Here is a 25394-nt window from a genome sequence, read left to right on the forward strand (position 1 = left end):
TGGTTTACAAATACATTATTTTTTCTTGGTACACAAAATTATTTGATTTAAATTATGTCACCTTGTCGGTATGCTACAACTAGCTATGAAATTTATTAATAATGTTTTAGCCTTTTCAATTTTTAATTAATGATGTGAGAAAATCAACTGAGATTTAAAATTTGACAAATATTCTGTTTTCATTTATAACATAAAACTACGGAAAAGAAATTGCATACTTCTATTTATAACAGCTAAATGAAATGTAAATGTGAAATATCAATATACATATATAATAATACCCCACGTAGCAACCATAAAACTTTCAAACAAATGTTGCCACTATAGTGAAATTGATTGTATTACATTGAGATTTAGAGTTATATTGAAAAGATACAGAAGCTTACAAAGCAACAAAGAATGGCCAAGTCTCTAGCAATCAATGAAGTAAATAAAATTCTTTGAAATCATAATTTACACTGTTGAATACGAGCTCTTTTACTCTCTCTAGTTGCCAGGAAAAATTGTGACATTTAAACTACAGAAATTTCTGTGCTGAATATTCTGCAAGTTGAAAGCACATAACAATTGATCCAACTACACGGTGTGCAAAATAGGAAGGGGGCGAAGAATCGCGACAAGTAATACTCATTGCATAGGTACTTGATAATTCAAAATGTCGCGTGTGCAGTAAATTCGAAAACCATCTGATTGTAGGACTTACTAGATCAAATTATATTGATCTTTACTGCTACCACGGCAGCCATTGTCAAAAGAGTCTCAACTCTCATATAAACACATGAATAGACCAAGAGCTTCCATTGAGCATCAGAATGGTGGGATAACAAGAAATGAAGACTGACTATTGTCTGTACAAGAGCTTAGAATACAACTGGCGGAACGCCCAAAAATAGCAAATTCTTTGTATGGAAATAACTCTCTGTAGTACTACTGCTTTGAAAAAACAAAAGTAATCATAATGATAAAGCAACTACCCAACATTCCTGCACAAAATATACAAAACTTGATGGCATAAGAAAGGTTGGATAAAATTATACCAAGACCGGTCGGGGTAAATTTTCTGCACTGATATTTAAGGTATCACTTCATGTAGGCCTACTTGAGACTTCACATAGATTAGAGTGGGATCCACAAGAAATGTCTGTTGGTGATGGCCACTCATCTGGCACCATCAGAAAGTATGTAGACATTGCTTTCCTGAATCTTATTTTGTATTGCTTTGGAGAAATCACCGTTGGGGCTGCATTCTTCGGCCCACCTAGAATGCCTGAAGCCTTTACCCAAGTCTCAAGATGCTTGTCCCACGTATACTGTCTCATGAAATCAATAATACCAAGCACCAGTTCCTGCTTCTCCTCATCCACCCCAACTAGTAATGAGTAATCCATCACATCTATTGACTGCAAAACCATAACTCTCTATTAATATAGCAGACCAGGGACTGAAACATACGTTGCGTCTAATACTTGTGTTTGAAGAGCATGAAGTCCCACTTTGGACACTTCAACATATACTTGATGCTGGTTAACATTGACTAACAAAAAGTTTGGAGAACCTACTAACAAATGAGAGAACTAGTGCAGTAGCAAGTGCATCTAGCAAAAGAAAGGAGAAACAATTAGAAAACAAAGAAAAGATGTGGATTATGGCAAAGGCAGAAAAGGGGGAGGGGTCCCAGCAATCATCTACTTTAATCTTTATTGAAGAGAGGAAACGATAAACCAGTAACCCCAGCTAGAACGAAGAAATACAGAACTCTTTATAGAACACAATTTAACAAAGTTACATATCGGTGCTGTTTCAAAGCTTACCGCTAGAAATGAAGTATCATTCCACACAGCCCTCTGCAGCAGCCGCTTAGCCTGCGTTCCCACAAAAATCGGAGAAGTTGGCATTGCTTCAATCAAGTTCTGATCAAGTAAAACTTTGTTACTTCCACTTGAATCTGGATTATAGCGTGATCGAGACGACCCTTTAAGGTCATACAGTCTGGTGATGTTGCGCTTAAAAAGAAGATTTTCCATAACAAGCACATCCATTCTTGATTCTTTCCCACCTTTGAGATGCTTTGATGTAACCTAACAAATATCCAACAATGCTGTTAAAGATTGGAGAGCAAATAAATTTCAGGGAGTCATATTTTGTAAGGAAAATCTTTTAAGGGCAGACCGAATTGCTGAAGCTAGATCTATCTTATGAACCAATTTATACTACTTTTTGGGTGACCCTCTAGTTTCTCCTAGGGTAGAGCGAGGAGCACCTCTAAAGCACAGGACTGACTATGTTGGAAAATTATCTCTATCAAGAAAAATAGGTAACTTTAAAATGCGGGGCTGAACATGATAATCTTACACATTCTTCAAATATTTTGACAATAAGAAGTTGTGTTAGGAGGCCAGATGGAGATAATAACCCACAGATACAACTTCGTTACAACCCCAGACTGCCTCACCAGAATAAAAGTGCTCCACTGCACACAAATATCAAAAAGCTGAAAATATTGATTATAACTGTGACTTCGGTTAAATAGAAATGAAATACAGCAAATGATACCTGGTAGATCCCCAGAATCTTTGCCAAGCAAGTTGGGCTCCCACTAGCTATTGAGTCGGATAAATACTTAAAGTAAGCTGGTGCAAACTTGATAAACGACTCCAACTCTGTCTTTGTTACCTGCTTGATGATAAATCGGTCGTCCAAGGTTTTGGCAAAGAAAACATTGCTCTTCCCACCCTGAGCACCCCATTTTTTGCATCGGCTAAGGGAACGTATGAAGTCTGATTCACAGGGGCAACAAGACTTTCTCAAGGTCTCAAATTGCTTCGCATAATAGCAGGTGACTGTGTACTTAACCTTTCCAAGAGGGCCATCATCTGAGAAAGATATTCGGGCATGCAAAGCATTAATATATGCAGGTGGATCCATGTTTGAGTTGCGAGAACTGAGACCCGATGACATGCTTTCGTTGGTAGAACCAAAACTTCTTGGGGATTCCGAAACTATTTCATCCACAGAGTGAAGCGAAAGTAGATTTAATGAATCCAGAAACGACAAAGAAGCTGAAAATTTGTGATTTTCTTTCAGGTTTTGAGATTCATCCGACATTTGATTGCGGTAATCTGGTGAGACAAGTGCATATGAGATGATACTTGTTGGCTCATCATCATAAACTGGAATAACAATGTCATTTTCACCAACAGCCATAAGAAGCCTGGCACCACCTTGATGTTGCAATTCGCTAAATGACAAGATATAAACAGGATTATGCTCATTCAATTTAGCAACATATTGTGGATTTGCTGTAATATTCTTGTTGAAGGAACGATAGAAATTTGAGAAATGTTCCGTTGCCCAGGTCAGGTAATCTGTGTTGTCAGACTTAGCAGATAAATGAGGTATTTCAGCCCCATTTTTGTCACCCGTAGACCTTTCGACATCTGTATTTGCTGAAACTCCGGTCAAAGCAGTAGAATCTACAACAAACGAACCTGGAAATGCACTGCTATGCTCCTTAATAGCCAGGTGGCTTTCACCAGTCCATGCAGCATCAAGAGTGTCAGATAAACTTTCCACAGAAGGGAACTTTGCATCTGAAAGAACGCGTCTGACATTTTTTCCAGGTTCCAGTACATTTCCATCTCCTGTACTTCTTATAGCACAAATATCCTCGCTGTCTTTCCCGTGAATTAGGTTCTCATCAGTAGTCAATCTTTCATGAACCCCATCAGGAATCTGACCGTGTCTTCCTTCATTAGATGTTATTTCAGTCTTCACATTCTGAAGAACTGAATCATAGCTCCCCAAACTTTTTCCATGTCTCGAAATTGTAGTCCTTTCAGGAAGTTCCTCACTAGAGCTGAGGGGTTTCTCCTTCAGTTGTGTCAAACTGCCCTGAGTTTGGGAACTTTTACCATGAGAACTGGAAAGATGTATCAAGCGTCTGTCCCATAGATAAGCATGAAAAACCAACTGCCTTCTCAGTCGATTTATCTCAAGGATGTCAACTACAGGCTCACCAACTTTGACCTCCCTGCTAAGTGCCTTGCATAACAATCCCTAGAACAATGGGACACCAGTAAGAAATAAGTTATTTGGAGTTACATTGCTACCTTACCCAAAAGAAAATGAAAAGGGTAAGCAAAAGAAATAAAAGAACCTTCCCCTAAATAAGGCTTTACAGGATATGGGAGACCTTTTTGGGGGTTAGTGCGCGCCGACATGCTAAAAATTAACTTTTGAACTTATTCCATATTAGGAGGGCTCGTAAGCAACTGCTTATCTTCCACTGTGACTAGAGAGGGGATGGTCTCGAGCAACCCCTCACCACCGGGGGTGCAGTTGTTGTTCAGAAGGAAACTTGAGGTCATGCCTTGAATGAAAAATACCACCAGGCAGACTTTTAATTAGACGAAAGAGTTCTACTTTGAGTTATGGAGCTCTTTACACTGAAGTTCCCAACAGCTGTACATCTACTGAGGGAAACAGCAGCGATTGTAGCGCAGCCCTGAGGAACAGTCCTCCAGTTGAGGGAGTTCCTAATTCCCCCAGAGGAAGGTGGTAAGGTCGAGGACCTAGACCTAACAATTGTATGGGGTATGGTCTCAATTACTCAAGACTAAGAGGCATTCTTCCTGAGGAAACCCATCAAAAGGAAGGATTCTATATTACACATTTATAATGGATGGTTTTCACCCAACTTCTGGGTTGACTGACTAGTCAAACCAAAGACCCTTTCTCAGTTAGAACCAAAAGAACCTAGGATACATGTTCATCTTGGGACTGTAGTCTCTCTTCAATCAGTTTACTTTGTTTCCCTCTCTCGACTCCTCTCATATTCTTTTTCTACTGCTATTTCTTATAGAGAACCCTGATCATTTCTTTCTTCTCCAACTTGCTGCTGCATTAATTTTCACATAACTTAGAGTGACGGAATGCACCTCTGAATTTTCTGACATACTATACTGAAATTCCCAAGTTTTTTAAAAAAGGTTAAAAGGGTTTGAAACATGTTATCCACACCAAACAAGAGAGATATTACTTTGGTAATCATCTTTCAAAACAGTTGAACTTTAAACATGGTCACCAATAGCTACCTTTTCAATAAGACAGATTGAAAAATTTGTTCATACATCACCGACAATACAGATGATATGACTTAGTATCTCAACAACAGGATAGAAAAAACAAGTAAGAAATCACCTCAAACTCAGTTTTCTCCTTCTCTAATATTTCTTCCATCTCTGAGATCTGCTCACTTATCTTGGGTGCTTTCAAGCTGCTATCAACAGACAAATTTTCCAACTTTACATGAAGAACTTTGGACACCTCAGCAAACAACGCATTAGCCCTTCTGCGCACCTTCTCTTGCAGGAGACAAGCACATCAGGAAAAAAGCAAAACATAGAAGTATCAAAACTTAGGCAAGAATTCAATCCAACTGTACCTCATCACCTTCTTTCTGAATCCACTCCTGATTATCATAGCTAAATTCAAGTTTTGGAGGTGGGAGAAAGACAGAATAAACATGAACAGGAGCATATCGAAAACAAGCTACCATTTTCCCAAACCTGTGGCAACAACCAAAGATGAGGTGCAGAAAAGCATTGTTTGAGCAACAAGAAAGGGAAAATAAATACTGTGGGACCATCACACGAATAATAAATCTAAGAAAGATTGGACCGGCAACACCTGTTAATTATACATGCACCACAACCAGAATCGAGCACAAGATAACACAACACCGACTGAGAATATTAACCCAGAATATGGAAAAGTCACCATTGAAGAACTACAAATGGAACAGTAATAAAACTGACAAGAAAACCATACACCTGTAGGATTTTCCTGATATAAGCCCTTTCCACGATGTGATGCAACTTATCCATTTTTTCAAGATTTCTAGAAGCAGTCTCTTGTTGTACAGTTCTCTCTTATTAACGGAAGTTCCCTTTTTCTAGCAGGGACTCCATATTTATAATGATCAAATGATGTATTCAATAGAGGGCAAGAAGAAGTAGCATCATAAGCTCTCTCGTAGAGCAATACAAGAAGTCCACATTGTAAATTCTAGGTCACAGAAACATTCAGAAACAAGCAAAAACAACTCAGTAAACCCAATATATATAAACATATACAAGTGGGAAAAACAGTACATGGGTGGTAGTGTACTGAAACCACATTTTACAAGTGTACTCGAGAAATAGAACTGATTTACCTCTATGTAGAGGGTCTTGGGAGGGTAGAGTGTACCCAAACCATAACCCTACCTCATATGGAGGTAAGGAGACTGTTTCCGAAGGACCCTCGGCTCGAGTATAATACATCCAAATAATGAAAAGAGGAAAACAACAGTGGAGAAACAAAGCAACTAATAAGGAAACAGTAACAACCACAAAATAATATCTAAACACAATCAACAAGTGATGGTGGAATCAAAAACAAGACACTATAAGAAAACGACTAAACACCTCGAAAACAAGACGACACTCCATACCTACTAACCTTCTATATGAGACCTCCACACCCTCCTATCTAAGGTCATCCTCGTAATCTGGAGTTGCACCATGTCCTGTCTAATCCCTCTCCCCAATAATTTTTTGACCTATCTCTACCTCTCCTCATACCCGCTATGACCAACCTCTTGCACCTTTTCACTGAGCATCTATGCATCTCCTCTTCACATGTCCAAACTATCTTAGTCTTGCTTCGCACATCTTGTCCACCACAGAGGCCACTCCCACCTTGTCCGGGATATCCTCATTTCTAATATTATCTCTCCTAGTGTGCCCAACATCCATCTCAACATCCTCATTCCCGCGACTTGCATCTTCTAAACATCGGAGTTCTTGAATGGTCAACACTCCTCCCCATACAACAACGCCAGTCTAACCACTAATTTGTAGAACTTACCTTTAAGTTTAGGTGATACTTTCTTATCACACAAGCCTCCACTTCATCCAGGCCGCACCAATACGATGAGTAACATCATCTTCGATGTCGCCACTTTGCTGGATTATGGACCCAATATACTTGAAACTACTTCTCTTAGAGATAGCTGAGTGTCAAGCCTCACTTCCACACCAGCCTCATGCACTGTATCGTGAATTTACACACCAAATATTCCATTTTGGTCTTGCTCAATCTGAACCCTTCAGACTCCAGAGTTTATCTCCACACCTCCAACATCTATGTAGTAGCTAGAACACCAATAATAGAACCAGTATCATCTGAGTATATGTGCTTACACCAAAAAACATAAGAGCACAAGACAATTCAATTTGATCTTTTGCATACAATTCTCTATATTTTCAAAACATCTTGAGTTCCTCCCCTTCCTGATTGTCGGGATGAAAGCAAGGACAATTTTCCATCTACTTTTGTTCTTTGCCATGGATCCTGCTTCCTTCCCACTCTTTAAAGCTTCTGTCATCTTTCAAACCAAGCTGTTCTGTTACTTTGCAAAGTAGAATTAGATGACTAACTGTCTCTGCTTTAACTCCACACAAAAAGCATCTGGAACACATTGTGATCTTTCTTCTCATTAAATTGTCCCAAGAGCGGATAGCTTCCTTTGCCAAAAGTCACACAAAACAAGCCACCAGCTTGGCTTCCCAATAAAACTGGAAGATTTCCACCAGCCACTAACTCTATCAGTAATCCTTCAGATCCTAGCCACCAGTTTTCAAACTTTAAAATAAAATTATCTGGACCCAAGAACCACATTGTAAGGATACAGTCATACAGCAAAGTGATCAGATATTCTTCTCTGGAAAGAGATTGGTAATGTTGTTGAAACTGTCATCCCATTCTTCAGAAATAAGAATCCTGTCAATTCTTGAAGCTGTCTCATGATTATACCCTTTGAACCAAGTGAAGTTTCAACCTTCAAGCTGGATTTCAATTAGGTTCATATCTTCTATAAAATCAGAAAATTCATCCAAACCCCTTGTTCTTCTATTACAATTCCTCTTCTCGGAGCTAAATCTAGTGACGTTAAAGTCACCACAAACAGCCCATGGCCCTTCCATTAGTCCCCTTACAGACCCAATCTCATCCCACACTATCCTCCTTTCTTTGTAGGAGTTAGGTGCATATACCCCAGTAATATGACAAGAGAAGTTCTGTCGTCAGTGTTATCTACCCCTTGTCATGTTGAAGACCATTAAAAACAAATTGCCCAGCTAAATCAGGCCAACTTCCTCTTTAGAAAAATTCAGTACCAATGACCTTGGAGAATCTTCTCAGCCATGAACCTATTTGGGAACTCAAATAGATATATAGGTCATCATTCATCTCAAAAATATTTACCACAAATGCCAATTTCCAGTTGACTGATGTCCATCTCCTCACTTCAGCTAGCATAGTTTCTCTTATGCTTCTTTCCCACAACACCCGACTAAGAATCTTTTTAGCAACCCGTCATCCTTGGCGCACTAAAATCACTGAGATTAGTGTTCCCCTTCTTCGTTCTCACTTCTGCTTCTCTGAGGCTCTTGGACTGCCATTTGCTTTATTGTCCTGCCTTAGCGAATGGATAGTCCACAACCATTTAAGGATAAGATATTCATATATCTCCCTTGTTCATTATGTTTTCTGGTGCAAAAATGTTCTGAACCCTGGTCTGTGGTGTTCCATCTTCTTACCACATTCTTCTGATCTGTTGAGGACTCTTTAAGGACAAAGCATATCCATTCCATGATCTTACTGCCAACGGACGACTTCTCATTATATTATGGCTCCTCTTCACCCATTCAAACTAAATGGTGTTGCAGCATTCCATCTTGTAATGTTGGAGGATTTAAAACCAGCATTCAAGTAAATACTATTATGCCCCATCTCTGAAAATTAAAGCACCATCTTAACAGAAAATGAAGAAAGAAAAGGTTGAAAGCTATCACAGAAATTGATGACTTAAGTTTAGACAACAAAGAAAGGTTTTCCCAGCTGAAAACCACCGGAAAAGATGTTCTACACTCCTAAGAAGTAGGAGAGAGAAAGTTCTTGGGAGATGTGCCTTGGAGCATTCAGTAAACCCTAATATAAAACAGTCAGGATAGTTTTTTTTTTTTTTGGGTCGAATAGTCAGGATAGTTGATGCATGTTGATGAGCAACATCATCAGAGTATCCATGCAAACAACTAAAAGCTAAGGACCCATGCAATATTAAGAACCTCAACCAGACCAAAAATTGGTAAGCACAATGATCACACCTATGACCTAATGGCAAAAGGGAGTTTGTCATTAGTAGCTGTTGCAGCAAGTCTATAGTAGTCAATTCAAGTTACAAAATTTTCACCTGAAGTGGGGTTAGCCGCAGACTTTAACAACATAGGAGGTAATGTTTCCACTACTTTATGTGGAACTGTCTATTTGAAATAACGTACTTGCTTACAGATACCAACTTTAACCATTATACAGGAAATGCGTCCGAGGCTTTTATGATAATTTTACTGATGCAACGGGTTTCTGTCTCTCTACATACTTTACATGATATTAGGTAGCTGATTAAAGAAAAACAAGGACACATCAACATAGGTAAAAACATTACAATCCCAGTGTAGAAAGATAATGCGTAAAAATGCCTTACAGGAAACAGCATACCCATAGAACCGGAGGCAGTCTCGGTGAAGAAGATGACCACAACTTGCAACCCTGCTCGCTGCTGCATGATTTGAAAAACTGAGTTCCAAAAATTTCCCAAACGACAACCCCCAAGCAGCATTAGACATCACTACCCTCTTGGTTGGAGGAGGGAAACCATTGGTCCGAGGACATCGCAAACATCTGTGCCACATCCATATCTTTCCTTCCCGTTCTCCTGGCAAGATACATTCAGGTAGCTTCTTTACAGAAATTGTGAGGCTGCCTTGCCGATGAGTATAGCAACGAACATGTGCTTCTGGATGCATTTCACATGAGGGACACCTAAAATTCTGGTAAATGTATTACATATATCAGAAAAAAGACCAGATTAAACCATGCATGCATAGAATATATACACTGCAACTTTAAAAGAAGAAGAGAGATACTACCTCATCAAACAGCCGGTCCCGTAAAAACCGTCCCAAAGGCATATCAGTGATCCCATAGAATTTTATTCGAGAAATATGAGGGGGCTCACAAACAGTTCCTTTCCAAACACAGCGTGTTGAAAGGCACACTACAATAATCAATTGGTCGGAAGGTGAGGAAGGATAATCTTGCTGCAGTGACCCTAACTCCTCGAAATAACTATTATCAAATTCTGGTATCACCAATTCTGAAGTTAAGTGTGCCGTGCGAAAACCTCCCACAACATGAGAAAAGCTACCAGCATCCCTCAAAGAATTGCTAGGAAAATTAAGTATATAATCATTTCTTGCATCTTCACCTCTGTCTAGTGGAGATGCTTCATGAGGGTCATTTGGAGCCATTTCATTCCTCCCATCAGCTTGATCTGAGAACTGAAGCCTTGAATGATGCGAGGAATTAGGACAATCAGAAAAGTCGACATTATTTGAGGCAGTTGTAGCACTAGCTAATGAGTTAGAACACTCGGGAGAACTTGACTGTTCAACAAGCATTGGAGCACTGCTGGATGGTAATGTAATACCAGACAACAGTTTGGTTGAGGAATGAGATGGTGTGCCAGGGTTATGGTGATCGAGCGGTCTCTGGGCTACTGGTAGGGAGAAACCAGGAATCATTGAAATGGATCTTTGAATAGTAGATGGTTTATCAGGCAATGCAACTTTAAGTGGGGACTTCAAAGGGAGCTCTGGCAAGGAAGCACCTTCATCTGCGAGAAAAGATGTCTCCAGAGCCAGGTGATAAGCAGCAAAAACTCCATATTGGATAACACGTTTTATTTTCTTCAAATCGTCCCCGTTGGCACCCTTGAGCAAAATCTGAGACCCACACAAACAAAAAGAGGTCAACTTCCACGCTTTCAAGATTTGCACCAGGAGACTGGTCAAGAACAGAACAGTAGGTGCACCATTCTCGTTTCACATTTTCTAGCATCATAAGCATAAACATTACCTATAAGCAAGCAATAGAAGACATGTGTAATGGCTAAGTCGAATAATTCTAACTCAAATAATTTACATACTAATACTACTTGATTATAAAGAAGTACAAATCATATTCACAGCAAGATTATTCAAATATTGAGACAAAAGGTCAACTGTAATATCATATCCTACCAATGAGCATGTTCTGCCAAAGGATCAGTCTTTCTTCTTTTCTTAAATTTTTCAACTAAGAACAATTTTGGGAACTCCTTGTTAAAGCAACAAAAACAGAAATATCACCATGTCCGCCATAAAGAAATTGAGTGTACAACCAAAACCAATAGAATGTAATTTTTCCACACAATTCAGATTTATTTCATGCTCCAGCTAATAACATACAAGCCATCAAACATGCAACTTACTGTACAGCCAAATGGCTTTGGGCATCCTTCGAAAAACATCAAGGTCTTTGTCATTTTCTTTCCAGCTTGCCCAGCACTACCATGCTCTTCCACAAACTTATCAACATGGAATGAATCACAGTACCCTAACTTTGGCGTTGTAAGATTATCAATTGAAGGGACTACTTGTGCACCTGTACAACGGGCAATACGCTCTAAAAGCGGCCGCTTCACATTGAGAACCAAAGATATGTCTTTCGCAAGCAGGTATTCCTGTGCAAATCGAGATACTGATTTCTCTACTAACAAAATGTTTGGATGATGAGCATCAATCTTTGCAACAGCCATCTTCAGATGGTCCATTTCCTAGAAGAAAGAATGATCCAAGTAAAAGTGATGAACCAAACAGTGTTAATCCAAATAAAACTGATGACCCAAATAACGCAACGTGGCTTCTTTAAAAAGTCTTCTATCCGTGGTCAACACCAACATATCAAGAAACTAGAGCATTCTAGCTAATCTGAATGGTTCGATAACAAGAAACCAACGACATACTGTTGAAATTTGCTTCAGTCACTGCAGCATCTTTTAGCATAATAAATTGCTTAGTTATAGGATGAACGTACTTTTTTTAATTTTTTAATTCCATTAGATTTTTTAGTTGAGGTATTTTAGTTTTTTAAAAATTTTATTATACGAATTTTCTGCAGATAATGTTTAAAATTATTGAGAGACATTTAAAATTATTATTCCAATCTATTTTGCTGCACCATCTTTTAAAAACCAATAGTGGTATCAGAGTTTCATTAGTCTTACGGGATCTGTGAGTTCATCTAAAGAACCATTTTCAACCCATTTTTAACCAATACTAATTTTCGACCTATTTTTCAAACATGGCAAGCTGCAATCTCTCTTTGAATGCCCCACAAATCTATCAGATTTGGTCAGTGAAGATGAAATCTTATTTTCTTTGTAGATCAAATGTGTCCATGGACTCTGGTCAAAGTATCCTATGTGGGTTGACCGAATCCCACACATATCCCACACTCGCACCCGCACCCGCCTCGTGTCGACAGAAAAAATGAAGAGTCCGCGCAACTTAGGTTGAAATTTGCCTCAGTTACTGAAGCAGTTTTTTAATTTAGCATAATAAGTTGCTTAGTTTTAGGATGAATCTACTTTTTTGAGTTATAAATTTCTATTATATTTGTTTAGTTTGTTGAGATACTGGATTTTTTGAATTTTCATTATGCAGACTTTCTGCCAATTATGTTTTCAAGTTGTCTATTTAAAGCCCTCAAGTTTATAAAATTATTGAAAGACATTTTTTAATTATTCTTCCAAATTCTTTTAACATATACGTCCAATAAGAGTAACAGGCACCGTAGCACCTAACTATATTTTAGTTAATCCCTTGAAAAAACTATTTTCTCCCTACAGTGAACAGTCTCTAATGTATTATCTAGTGAATACTTGGAAAGTACATTGTATAAGTCATCAGAAGAACCAGTCTACTATTTTGATGAAGGACAAACAAAACCAGAAAAAACTGATAACAGAAACAGATTAAAAAGAACTTGTAATATCAGAAATTTAAAGAAAAACATGAAGTACAATACATAAACACTTTGCACATACAGAGACCTCCCTCCTTGAGCCTATCTCATTTGCTTCACTATCATAGACTCACTGACCAGCTTTCCCCTGTGACCTACATCCTCTTATTAACATGCCTTCCTCATCCCCATCCCCCACCCCCAAAAAAAACCCCAATCCTTATTAAAAAACAGGCAGATTACTGATGCAGCCTTAGTCGCAAATGAACTTCTAGATGGAAGGCTAAAAAGTGGAGTTCCTGGAATCCTATGCAAGTTAGATGTGGAAAAAGCTTTTGACAAACTCAATTGGTCTTATTTATTATCAATGCTGAGGAGTATGGGATTTGGCGAAAGGTGGATCAAGTGGATCAAATTCAGCATTATGTCAAATATTCTATTCTAGTGAATAGATCCCCAGTTGGTTTCTTCTCCCCTCAAAAAGGGATTAGACAGGGAGACCCACTCTCTCCATTCTTATTTATCCTTGCCATGGAAGGTCTCAGCAAGATGTTAGCAAAGGCAAAGCAAATGCAATGGATTGAAGGATTCAGGGTGGGCAACAACGAAGATAATTCTATCTCTGTGACTCACTTGCTCTACGCAGATGATACTCTTACTTTTTGTGGGACAGAGAAGTTTCAGGTGCGATATCTCAACCTAACACTACTCCTATTTGAAGCAATCTCCGGGCTACATATTAATATGCAGAAGAGTAAGATCTACCAAGTAAATGAGGTCCCTAATTTGGAAGAACTGGCTGGCATCATGGGTTGTAGCATTGACACATTTCCAACAAAATACCTAGGTCTCCCTTTGGGAGCAAGGTTCAAAGATGCAGGAGTGTGGAATGAAGTTATCGAGAAAATGGAGAGAAGGTTGGCAACTTGGAAGATGCAACATCTCTCAACGGGAGGCAGGTTGACTCTTATCAACAGTGTACTTGACAGTATCCCCACATATATTATGTCAATGCTCCCAATACCATCCAAGGTACAGAATCAAATTGACAAAATCAGAAGATCATTTTTGTGGAAGGGGAGCTATGAGGGCCATAAGTTCCATCTTGTGAAGTGGGAAAATGTAATTATGCCAAAGCAGCACGGAGGTTTGGGAACCAGAGATTTAAAGAAGCACAACAAGAGCCTGTTAATGAAATGGTGGTGGAGATATGCTCAAGAACCAACATGTATCTGGAAAGAGGTAGTGAATGCCAAATATGGGAGGCAAGACAAATGGAGCACCAAGCAGAACAATGATCCTTATGGAGTTGGATCTTGGAAGTACATTAGCCAGCTAAGGGAGGAGTTCTTCCAAGAGGTGTCCTTCAGGATTGGAAATGGGAACTCAGTTAAATTTTGGAAAGACAGGTGGCTTAACAATCAACCTCTCAATGTCTCCCACCCTGCTATTTACAGGATAGCCTCTGACACAGACTCTTCAGTGGCTCAAAACAGAGAAGGTGGAATATGGGCACCACGCTTTAGAAGGAATTTTCAAGATTGAGAGCTTAATGAGCTCTTTGATTTTTTCAGAATTCTAGAAGGAGCCTCAATGACCCCTCACTTGCCTGATAGCTTAAAATGGGGCAACTCTGNAGGAATTTTCAAGACTGAGAGCTTAATGAGCTCTTTGATTTTTTCAGAATTCTAGAAGGAGCCTCAATGACCCCTCACTTGCCTGATAGCTTAAAATGGGGCAACTCTGAAAAAGGAATATACACTGTGAAGGAAGGATACCATAAGTTGTGCTCTTCAAATGCCATGATAGACCAGTGGCCATGGAAACTGTTTTGGAAGACTAGACTACCCTCTAAAATCAAGTGTTTCACCTGGACTACCCTCAAGAATGCTATCCTAACCCTGGACAATCTAAATAGGAGGAAATTTCAGCTAGTAAACAGATGTTTCATGTGCCTCAATAGCCTGGAATCAGTGAATCATTTGTTTCTGCAGTGTCCAGTGGCAACAGCTTTTTGGAATATGTTTATTTCAATTGCTGGTATCAACTGGATTCTCCCGCAATGTGTCAAAGAAGTATCAACTGGATTCTCCCGCAAAGTGTCAAAGAAGTAGTTGGAAGTTGGAGTCTTAGAGAAGTTGAGAGCCCCATCAAGAAGACCTGGCAGATGATTTCATCATGTATTTTTTGGTGTATTTGGAAGGAAAGGAATCTCAGATGTTTTGATGGTATCTCAACTCCAATTAGCAGTTTGAAATCCTTTTGCCTTATTAGTCTCTTCCATTGGAGCAACTTATCCCCTGTAAATGATTTATTACCCCTCTTAGATTTCATTAGCTCCCTCAATATGGCTTAGCGACCATCCTTTTGCTTGTGGTTAACTCCCTGATTAAATAGGTGTTTTTGTTCTCAGGAGTTAACCATATTTTTGTGTAAGTAATTTGCATCTTCTTGATGCCTTTCTAATACAGCATCTTACTTCATCAAAAAAACTTCCCCATATCATGTTTTTTTATGTTACCACAGGTACAACTGCAACATCTCAACAAAGATGATTAAGCTGATTGACAACACGTATGGCCAACAAAATTCAAATTTTAGGTTAAACTATGTTTAACTAGAATATGAGGAGGGAGTTTTTTGAGTTACCTCCATCAGGGGATGTATCTCATTGCCCATTACTTGTTCAGTACTAGCTGGAAAGTAGCTAGTATATATTTTTTTCTTCTTTCTGTTCAATTTTGGAAGGATTAAAAAGTAGATGAAGAATGAAGTATAACCCTCCACTTTTCCCTTTACTTCTAGTTTACTTGCTACGTGAACAAGGAAATTACCTCTTACCTTTCCACTCTCTCCCCTCAACCAACTGTTCCTCCTTCTAGCCAAAAAAAAAAAAAAAGAGACTAACGAAATCTCAAAATTTCCCAAATTGAAGTACTACCCAGCAAATAAATGTATAGAAACTGGATCCTGGAATTCAAAGAAACTCTTTGAAGCAATATCAATGATAGTGTACATATTAGCTTCCCCAGCTTCTTTTAAATAGTTCAGTTCTGAATCTGAAGGGAAATGATTCTGTATCATGGTTCAGCCATTATCTTTTCTTTTTGGATGACTGTGGTTTCCAAACAAGCTTTCGTGCACCGCGACTAATTCCACGGGATCTTGCCACCTCCCACCTGCAGACACCTCATGGCTCTCAACCACTTCATTGATCACTAGGTCACACCCTTGGGTATGTTCAGCCATTATCTTATCCATGTATATCAATCATTAATTTTGTAATTTTGCTATCATGGTATGTATATGATCTAAAGCCAATTCAAGGCTAATCTATGAGGAAAAGGCTCCTACAGTTTTATTACGTATATATGGTGTGATGTGTGTACATGGAAAAAGAATAAAAAAGATGGTGTATTTAGCACAAATACTTCATCTCTACACGAACTTAAAAAGGTCTCGTGAAGGACAAAGAGTGATACGGAGATATCTTCTTTTTTAGTAACCGTGGTGTCCGGGCCAACTTGCACACACCTCAACTAATTCCACGGAATACATGTCACCTCCCACTAGCAACAGGGAAGAAACAACCATGTGTTCAAAGTTCCAAAGATCCTGCAGTCTGGGGGCCAGATTGCATTTCCGCATCCTATCAAGTAACTAAAAATATCAACAAAGAATTGGATTGAGTGAAAACCTGCTGCAATAAAGTGTCAAAACTTGACAAGTGATTAGCCACCCTTTGATATTCCAGTGCTCCTCCAAGGATTAGGAGTCTAGGCTTTTTGAATTTTGAGGTCATTCGCCGGTGCGCCACATTTTTCTTACAAACAACGCCTTTAACCACCGTACTAGTAAATAGCATAAAGGAGAACTTTATCAGCAGAAGGAAAATAAACTACCAATACTTGCATAGTATGACCAATGATTTAATGGAAAAATGAAGCACAACGATGGCAGAAACCAAGTAAAGAATCATTCAACAGGACTGCCAAATCCTGATGGAAAAATTAACATATGGCACCAATTCATACACCTCATTAGAATATATGCAAGTATAAAAATAAGCAACTTGAAAATTTGACTCCTGCATCACAAAGCCTGCAATTATTTGGTTGATAATGAGAAGCAATTGCAGCACAGTATAGGAGTCTAATCAAAGACAAATAGGAAGTCCATAACTAAAATAAATAAGGATCAAGTTAGAATGCAGGGAGAACAATAGCTTAAGCTGCAATGTTGCACAACAAGAAAATTTTGTTTACATATGAGGTGTTGAAATTAGTGTTTCTTTGTAATTCTTTTATAGAGAAGATGAAAAGAAGGTATATGAGAGTTTGGGTTAGGTCACAATAGAAAGCCATATAGTCGGATGTAGAAAACCTTTCTCTACGATGTCCACTGGCAATGCATTTAATCTTCACATATCCACAAGGATCCATTCCTCCATTCTGACTCATGTCAGGCTTTAGGAGTGTAGCAGCTTCCCAGGATAAAGATGTGACTATCTCCGACCAACTCTCATTATTATCCTCCTCAGCTGGAGGAATATGTTCAACTTGCAAAAGCTGCACAATCAAAGATTTAAAATGTCCATCAACTACATTTTTCATGGCCTTCCTATGCTCCGCGGTTGACCTATTATGGTACTCTCCACCAGCTAAGTTCCATGATGAATCCATGTAACCCCATTCCCCTGGCGCTTCTTCACTACCATCATCATCCTCGTCAAATGAAAGAGATTCTCTATCATCCTCTTCTGTTTCTGGCTCTGGTGGCAACCAGAGTAAATAACTATTCTCAAAATCAACAGGTGCATTATCTGTGGCATTCACATCATGAGGAGGAGGCCCTTCATGCTCGACACCATTGATACAAGTATCTGTTTCTTTTGCAAGTTCTTTCATCCCTTCTGAGTTCTTCCATTCACAGTTCTCTGTCAATGATGAGGAATTTACACTACTTGATTCAATCTCAGCAGGTTGATCATTGTTTGGTCCACAAATATTATTCCTCTCCTTGTAGTTGATTGCACCATCATAATAGACATCTGTTGCAGTAAAGTGTCTTGGCTCAGAATGTGATCCACACACACCGTAATCATCATCTTCATCATCACTCCTGCCATACAAATGCTAAGATAGATAATTGAAACATACACTGGAAAGATATTAGTCTAATAATAATACATGAAAGCAAGCAAAGTAAAGGTCTGATTCAAGTGTCTCATCTATCTTTCATGACAATACTATACATGCTTGGCCCATACAAACAACCCAACCTACCACTCAAAGTGTGCACCACAAAAAGTAGAGTTCTTCTTTCCTGGAAAGCACAGAGTTAAATGAACAACAAAAACCTTGCTCGGGATCCAAATATGCCGTTAGTGATAGGTCATTAGTACTTGGATAGGATAAAGCGGGGTTATCATACCTTTCTATTATCGTGCTGAGTGTAGCCTTGATTTTTTATACCCCCTTAACGACAAGATCCAAATTGAGAATAACCGAATAAGTATTTTTAGCAAGAACACTCTAGACCTAGAGATAACAAATAAATCACATTTTTCTTGTTCCAGAAAGACTTTACACAGACTACAATACACGGTAAATGAACTGGCATATGCACAAGGAAAGCTCGCTCAGCTCATATCAGCTCAAACTTGGGTCATTTATTAATAAACAAACAGACCGGACAAGCTATTGTACATGGCTTGGGGTACATTACTGTTGATTGAGTATACAGATTTCCTAGCTAAATTATTGTTAGAACAGGAATAACAATAGGATTTGTATATAGTATCCTATGTGGAAAAGGATTGTAATGTAGTGTCTATTAATAGGGCACAATCTACAATGTAACAACACAATTCAATAACATTTTCCTCCTTCATTTCTCACGAAGTATAAGAGCATTGGTGATAAACATCTAGGATAAGAAAATACAGTCACCGTGCGCTAATTTGCGGCGTCTGCTTTTCCTTCAGTGTTGTGCGAAAACCAACAACACCACGTGATCCGTCAGCGGTCGGCAACCAAATCCCAGTAAGATTTTCCAACATTTGAACCAACACTGCACACGTCACCAGAAGCTACGGTTCCGGCAAGCGAGTAATGCTAGGGGAGCGCATGATTAGCTTATGTCGTGAGTCATCCATGGCTTTAAATAGACCAGTTGTGCAAAGAGTAGAAGAAGAGGTTAAAGAGTTGGAGCTTGGGGTCTTTGGGTGATTTCCTGCCAATAGGCCTATTCCACAAGCTAAGGTAAGAATTTAGGAAGTTTTGAGTCGATTATACTCTATTAATGCTAGCCTAACATCTACAAACATTTAGTTTTTTTGTCAAGAAATCTCAATCTCCCCAAACAATTGCATCCCAATGACTATCATTTGGGGAAGTCATATACTGACTTACAACAGTCGTAGGAAAAGAGAGACAGGTGTAGTCACTATGTGATAATTCAACTTTCTAACTAGCAGTCTATACCTTCTAGGATCGCTAAATTGCTCCCCCTATCCTGGCAAGAGTTTAGCATTCGGTTCCATATGAGTATCAATGGGTCTACAATCCATCATTCCTGACTCTTCAAGAATGTCTAAGGCATACTTGTGTTGCAAAATAACAATACCTCATTTGGACTGAGCAACCTCAATACCTAGAAAATACTTCATTCAGCCGAGGTCTTTAGTCAAGAAATGTTGAAAGAGATGTTGCTTCAAATTAGTGATACCATCCTGATTATTGCCAAGGATAATGATAACGTCAACATAAACCACCAAATAAATACATAGCTTTGGTGTAGAATGTCAATAAAACACCGAGTAATTACCTCCATTGCAAGTCATGCCAAACTCCTTAATTGTTGTTGTTAGAACATGAATAGGTTTATACAATCCTATTAGAATAGGAATAGGTTTATACAATCCTATTAGAGTAGAAATAGGTTTATACAATCCTATTTAGAATAGGAATGGGAATACAAATAGTAATAGAAATAGTAAATAGTATCCTACTTGGTAAAGGATTGTATTCTAGTGTCTATAAACAGGGTCTTAGTGTAATAATGTAGTAACAACAACAATTCAATAATATTATTTTCCTATATTTCTCACATAGTATCAGAGCCTCTACGATCTTGGTAGAAAATCAAAGAGCTTCTGTTGTTGGCGGGTGGCACCCATATATGTTGCTCGTCTGGCCAATGATTATATTAGCAAAAGTTGGGTCACCATGTATCTTTCATGTAACTATTTTCTCATATCTAATTTGTGTAGCACCGTGCCATCATTCCGGTGACTACTTTCTTATATCTAATTCTTGTAGCACCGTGCCATCTTTCCGGTGACTATTTTTTCATATTTAATTTGCGTAGCACTGTACCATCATTCCAGTGACTACTTTTTCATATATAATTTGTGTAGCACTGTGTCATCCTTCCGGTGACTTACCTTTTTTTGCATATCTGATTTGCGTAGCACCATGCATCTCTCCGGACTACTTTTCATACTTAATTTGTGTAGTACCGTGGATTTTTTCGAACTATTTTCTCAAATCTGAGTTGCATAGCATCATGTGTCTTTTCAGTGACTCCTCAGATTTGATTTGCACAGTTCCATTTGTCTTTCCGGTGACTCCTCAAATCTGATTTGCATAGGGTTGTGCCATCATTCCAACCCTACCCATATAATTTTTCTATTACAGTAGGGTCGTACCATCATTCCAACCCTACCCCTGTTATTTCTCATTTTCAATGGGGTCGTTCCATCAATTTGAACTATCCTATATAATTTCTATTTTCTAGTTGGGTCATGACATCATTCTGACCCTACCCATATAATTTTATTTCTTAGATTGTGACCACTTTTAGCCATCAAATCTAATACTCCGGCACATGAGCATGTTCCGGCGAGTTTTTCGGTGACTTGTTTAATATCGACTCATCTATTGATTCCAACATGATCCATATACTTTATACTAGATTTTAAGCACTTTCCGGCGACCGTTGCATTGTGAAGAAGCCGATATGGAGCAGCCACCTAATTTTGTTGCTAGGGGGAAGTTTAGTAGCCTTGTATGTCGATTATGTGAGTCACTCTATGGGGTCTTAAACAGTCTTTGCAAGTTTGGTTTGGAAAATTCAACACTGTAATTTTATCACTCTGTGTTTTATCGGCATTATGCATCAAATTCAGTATTTCATGAGAAGATTAAGCACATTGAGATTAACGGACATTATGCATCAAATCCAGTATTTAATGAGAAGACAAGCACATTGAGATTGACTGTCAATTTTGTGAAGTCAACTAATCAACTTGCAATAATCTCATCAAGCCCCTCATCGGTCCTCGTATTAATTACATTTGTAACAAGCTAGGTATATGAATTGTATGCACTAGCTTGAGGGGGAGTGTTAGAACATGAATAGGTTTATACAATCCTATTAGAATAGGAATAGGTTTATACAATCTTGTTAGAGTAGGAATAGGTTTATATAATCCTATTTAGAATAGGAATAGGAATACAAATAGTAATATGAATAGTAAATAGTATCCTACTTGGTAAAGGATTGTATTCTAGTGTCTATAAATAGGGTCTCAGTGTAATAATGCAGTAACAACAACAATTCAATAATATTATTTTCCTACATTTCTCACAGTTGTGTTGAACTTCCCAAACCAAACTCGAGAAGACTATTCCGGACCACAGAGTGATATGTGCAATCGTCATACAAGGCTACTGGACTCTCGTGAACAACAACCAAGTGGTTGCTCCATATAGACTTCTTTCGCAAGATCACCGTGGAAAATATCATTCTTAATGTCCATCTAATGAAGAGGCCAATGGAGAAAGGAAGTCAAACATAGAAAAAGGTGAACAAATGCTATTTTAGCCATGGGGGAGAGTATCAGAGAGAATCTGGAACAGAGAGAAAGCACTACTAGAAAACTCAAATCTGCCGGAAACAGTGTAGAGGATGCCGGAAAGTGCTCTAAATTTGAAATAAAACATATGGATCGTCTCATTACCAAGAGACAGGTCGATATTCAACAAGAAAGTCGCTGGAAAACTGGCCATAACAGGATCACACCAGTGTGTGGTACTAACGCAGTCGCTAGAACCCTAGATCTAGTCGCGCATAAGGGATCTGCAACTGGCAACACTGGTTGGGCTTTGATTGCCAGATATTGCTGAACCTTGTGGTGGTGGTGGATTTTCCACAACACCAATGTAATCAGAGAGAGCTATGAATAGTCACTGAAACTTGCACAACGACTATTGATTTCACTGGAATGATGCACAGTGATACTTTTCGAGAAACTGGCGGGAAAGAGGCTCACGCACCCGACGTGTGGTGTAGATCTCACCAGAGAAGGTTGCTTCGACGACATGGGGTGCGCGTGGAAAGTTTTCTACCGGTGAAATTTTGTGGGTTATAGTCTATGGTGGTGTTGGTTTTCGCACAACATTAACGGATTATGGGGTTGACACAAAACAACACTGGAATGTTGGCATAATTTGAAACATGGTAGCTGTTTTGACCTAATTTTCTTTCACCAGGTGCTTTAACCAATGCCCTCACACCATGTGAGAAATATAAGAGAAAAATATTATTGAATTGTACGTCTACATTATTACATTGAGCCCTATTTATAGACACTAGATTACAATCCTTATACAAGAGGATTCTATATACTATTCATGTTCCTATTCTAGTTCTAACAATCACATCTAATGATCAGCTAAGATATACTGTATGTTGTTCCATATGTGGATATAGCAACATGTAAATTAGGCTTTGACCATATATTAAATATGATTGCAGCGAAAATGCAATTTAAATGTGTCAGCAAACCAGCAAGACGGGCATAAAGGAAATGGAATCTTGTTTATACATTCTATTCATCTGTACATATGAAACTAATTATGGATACCTGTAGCAAGAGACAAAATGACCAAATTCTGGATTCCCCAGAGATGTTGCTTGATCTTGCTGGAGAGTTGCCGGACCCATCTGAGCTGATTGAGAAGCACTTTGACACGAGCTGCATGGTACATATTGATATGGTCCTGTGGGGTAAACAGTTGAACTACCGCTGCTACCGCTGTTACAAGTACAGGCAGACTGGTTGCTAGCCAAACTTGTGGTAGAAGGAGATGGACTGAGTCCTGGACTAGGAAGGTTCATCCTACCATCAACCGTAGCTAACCCCTGCTGCCATTTCTTAAAACAGAAGTTGCATACTCTAATCCTGTCTCCATCTTCCTGGCCAGCCTTGGGCTCCTCATTTGAGACAGGAACAGAGTTTGATGCACATTTTGCACAGAAAACTCGGCCACAGAGACGGCAATGATGTCTGCGGTTAAATACAGTAAACTGAGAGTCACACTCGTAGCATACCCTACAGCTCTGGTCGGGCATCCAGAAATCTCTGGACACACTCACCTGCGCCTCTATCTTTCTCGGCATCCATGATTTTACTACGTCAACTATCTCAGATAGCTTCTTATTTTCAGGCGTGTCCATGAACGCAACTTCCAGACTATCATGCTCATCATTACCTAAAAATCATCTGCCACAGCTCATGCTAACTACCAATATCTATATCTCCAATCTACACTGCATAGATAAAAGCAAACTCAAACCTTCGTCTCAATATTTCAGCACATTCAGATTATCATACTCATCACTACCTACTAATCATCTTCTACAGATTCTACAACTGTTAATTCATATATTCTTCAAAAAGTAAAGAATTGGTTGTCAAGCTTTAGTTAGGATATCTCACAGCAATGTTTCGTTAGCTTAAGACTATTTTCTTCAGACATTAGTGAAGACTGCTTTTAATATGAAACAAACCAGTCACAACTGAAATAGGGAAAAGATAATAAAACTCCCAAATCATAGAAGAATATCAATCAATAAGCTACAACTCAATCCCAGTTTAACTCTATTTGGGCCTATTTTCATTCCAATACAAACAAATTTTCCATACAAGGCAAAATCACAAAAGAAAATTAATACAGTACAAATTCTATTTTCTCCATCCCAATCCTCACTGTATAAGTTCAAAGAAGTGATTTTAACTCAAACCCTTTTCAAGATTTAGCAAACTAATCATTCCCACTGCAAATGCAATCATCAAACAAAACAAATAACAAATTACACTGCTTCCATAATAACATTATATGTAAAATAACTACAAAGTAGTAAGAGTACATTAGTTAGAAAACCAAACAAGTGAAACTTTCGACGAACCCACCACCGGCCACCGCTTTCTCCGGCGCGCCACCGCCTTCTTTTTTCCTTTGAATTTTTTATTTAATTTTTTCTGTTATAGAGAAAGAAAAAGTATAGTACAAAAATGGGGAATAATGTAATTGTGGATGAGAAAATGATTTAAATGAATCATTTTGATAAATAATAATTGAGGGAAAAGAGAGAGAGAGAGAGAGTCACGGAAATAATGTATTATGACGATAAGACGAAGATAGTTGGGACACAAAGAGAGTGGTGATTTGGGGGGTGTGCATGCATTTCTTTCAACCTTCATCTTGCCACGTGGTCATTATCTTTCTTTTTTTAAGTTTCGCTCTCGAATTATTGACAGCCTTAAAAACTCATATCTACTTGATTAATTAAACTTAAATATATCTTCAATTTATCACATAACAATAACAAGTGATCTCAAACTTTTATAGATGTATGAGCCTCTTAATAAAAAAACTTAGAAAACGGTTAAAAACACATTTTAACTTGATGAGAATAATTTAGGAGGTGTATTTCACTCATGTGTTATAATATCGAGGATATATTTAAGTCGAGTTAGTAAAGTAAATGGGTGTTTTTAAGAATGTCAATAGTTCAAGAATGAAACTAATAATTCACGCAAGGTTTGGAGATGTTCTTAATACTTTTCATTATTATATTGTATAATATTATTTTAATGATATAATATTTAAACAATTCATATTGTTCTTTGTTATTAAGAAATGTTAAGCATCAATAATTTAAATGATAAATGTGCAAGGTAAATAGGATGCAGGGTAGAGTTGATATGAAAAGGTAAGACAAAAAAATATTAAATAGTAATGACAAAATGAGAAAAAAATATTAAGAAAATGACATGATTACATCAAAACAATCATTATATAAAATAGAACTTTCCATCATTACTTAACGATAAATTTAAATAATATAATGCAATAAAATTTAAATACTAATCAAAACAAATTATGTATGTATTTAAACTAAATGCAATACACTACACCATGTAATAACCATTCTAACATGTATATTATACAACAAATAAAATTTTAAAAAAATCATTCTATATTTATTAGGAGAAATTTTTTACGTCACATAATTTAATAATATTATATTCCCTTTAGCCCATATTTATGTATAAACTAGATACACGAGCCCGTGTCAGCATGGGCTCAATATAA

At 38.1% G+C, this 25394-nt stretch overlaps 1 protein-coding gene across 1 annotated transcript; it reads right to left on the reverse strand.

Moving 5' to 3' along the window:
- Positions 1-800: 800 nt before the first annotated feature.
- LOC125877829 (1-phosphatidylinositol-3-phosphate 5-kinase FAB1B-like) lies at positions 801-24313 on the reverse strand. The gene is made up of 12 exons (XM_049559099.1): positions 24166-24313; positions 22880-23565; positions 17332-18069; positions 16646-16799; positions 11414-11758; positions 10032-10886; positions 9601-9932; positions 5444-5567; positions 5200-5358; positions 2554-4056; positions 1812-2078; positions 801-1400 (listed from the first exon to the last, which is right to left on the reverse strand). Exons 2-12 carry the CDS (start codon positions 23470-23472, stop codon positions 1086-1088), a joined length of 5385 nt encoding a protein of 1794 aa, XP_049415056.1. The 5' UTR covers positions 23473-23565; positions 24166-24313; the 3' UTR covers positions 801-1085.
- Between the last annotated feature and the right edge of the window lie 1081 nt (positions 24314-25394).

Source organism: Solanum stenotomum, chromosome 9, assembly GCF_019186545.1.
Source record: "Solanum stenotomum isolate F172 chromosome 9, ASM1918654v1, whole genome shotgun sequence".
In the NCBI taxonomy this organism is placed as follows: domain Eukaryota; kingdom Viridiplantae; phylum Streptophyta; class Magnoliopsida; order Solanales; family Solanaceae; genus Solanum; species Solanum stenotomum.

Bases quoted from the DNA above. Each gene is read 5' to 3' on its own strand.
- LOC125877829 (XM_049559099.1), bottom strand. From the start codon at position 23,472: ATGGACACGCCTGAAAATAAGAAGCTATCTGAGATAGTTGACGTAGTA. The intron at 10,887-11,413 runs GTAAGTTGCATG...TGTGGGTCTCAG, and splicing joins CAAAGCCATTTGGCTGTACA to ATTTTGCTCAAGGGTGCCAA. The intron at 5,568-9,600 runs GTATGCTGTTTC...TTGTTGCCACAG, and splicing joins GACTGCCTCCGGTTCTATGG to GTTTGGGAAAATGGTAGCTT.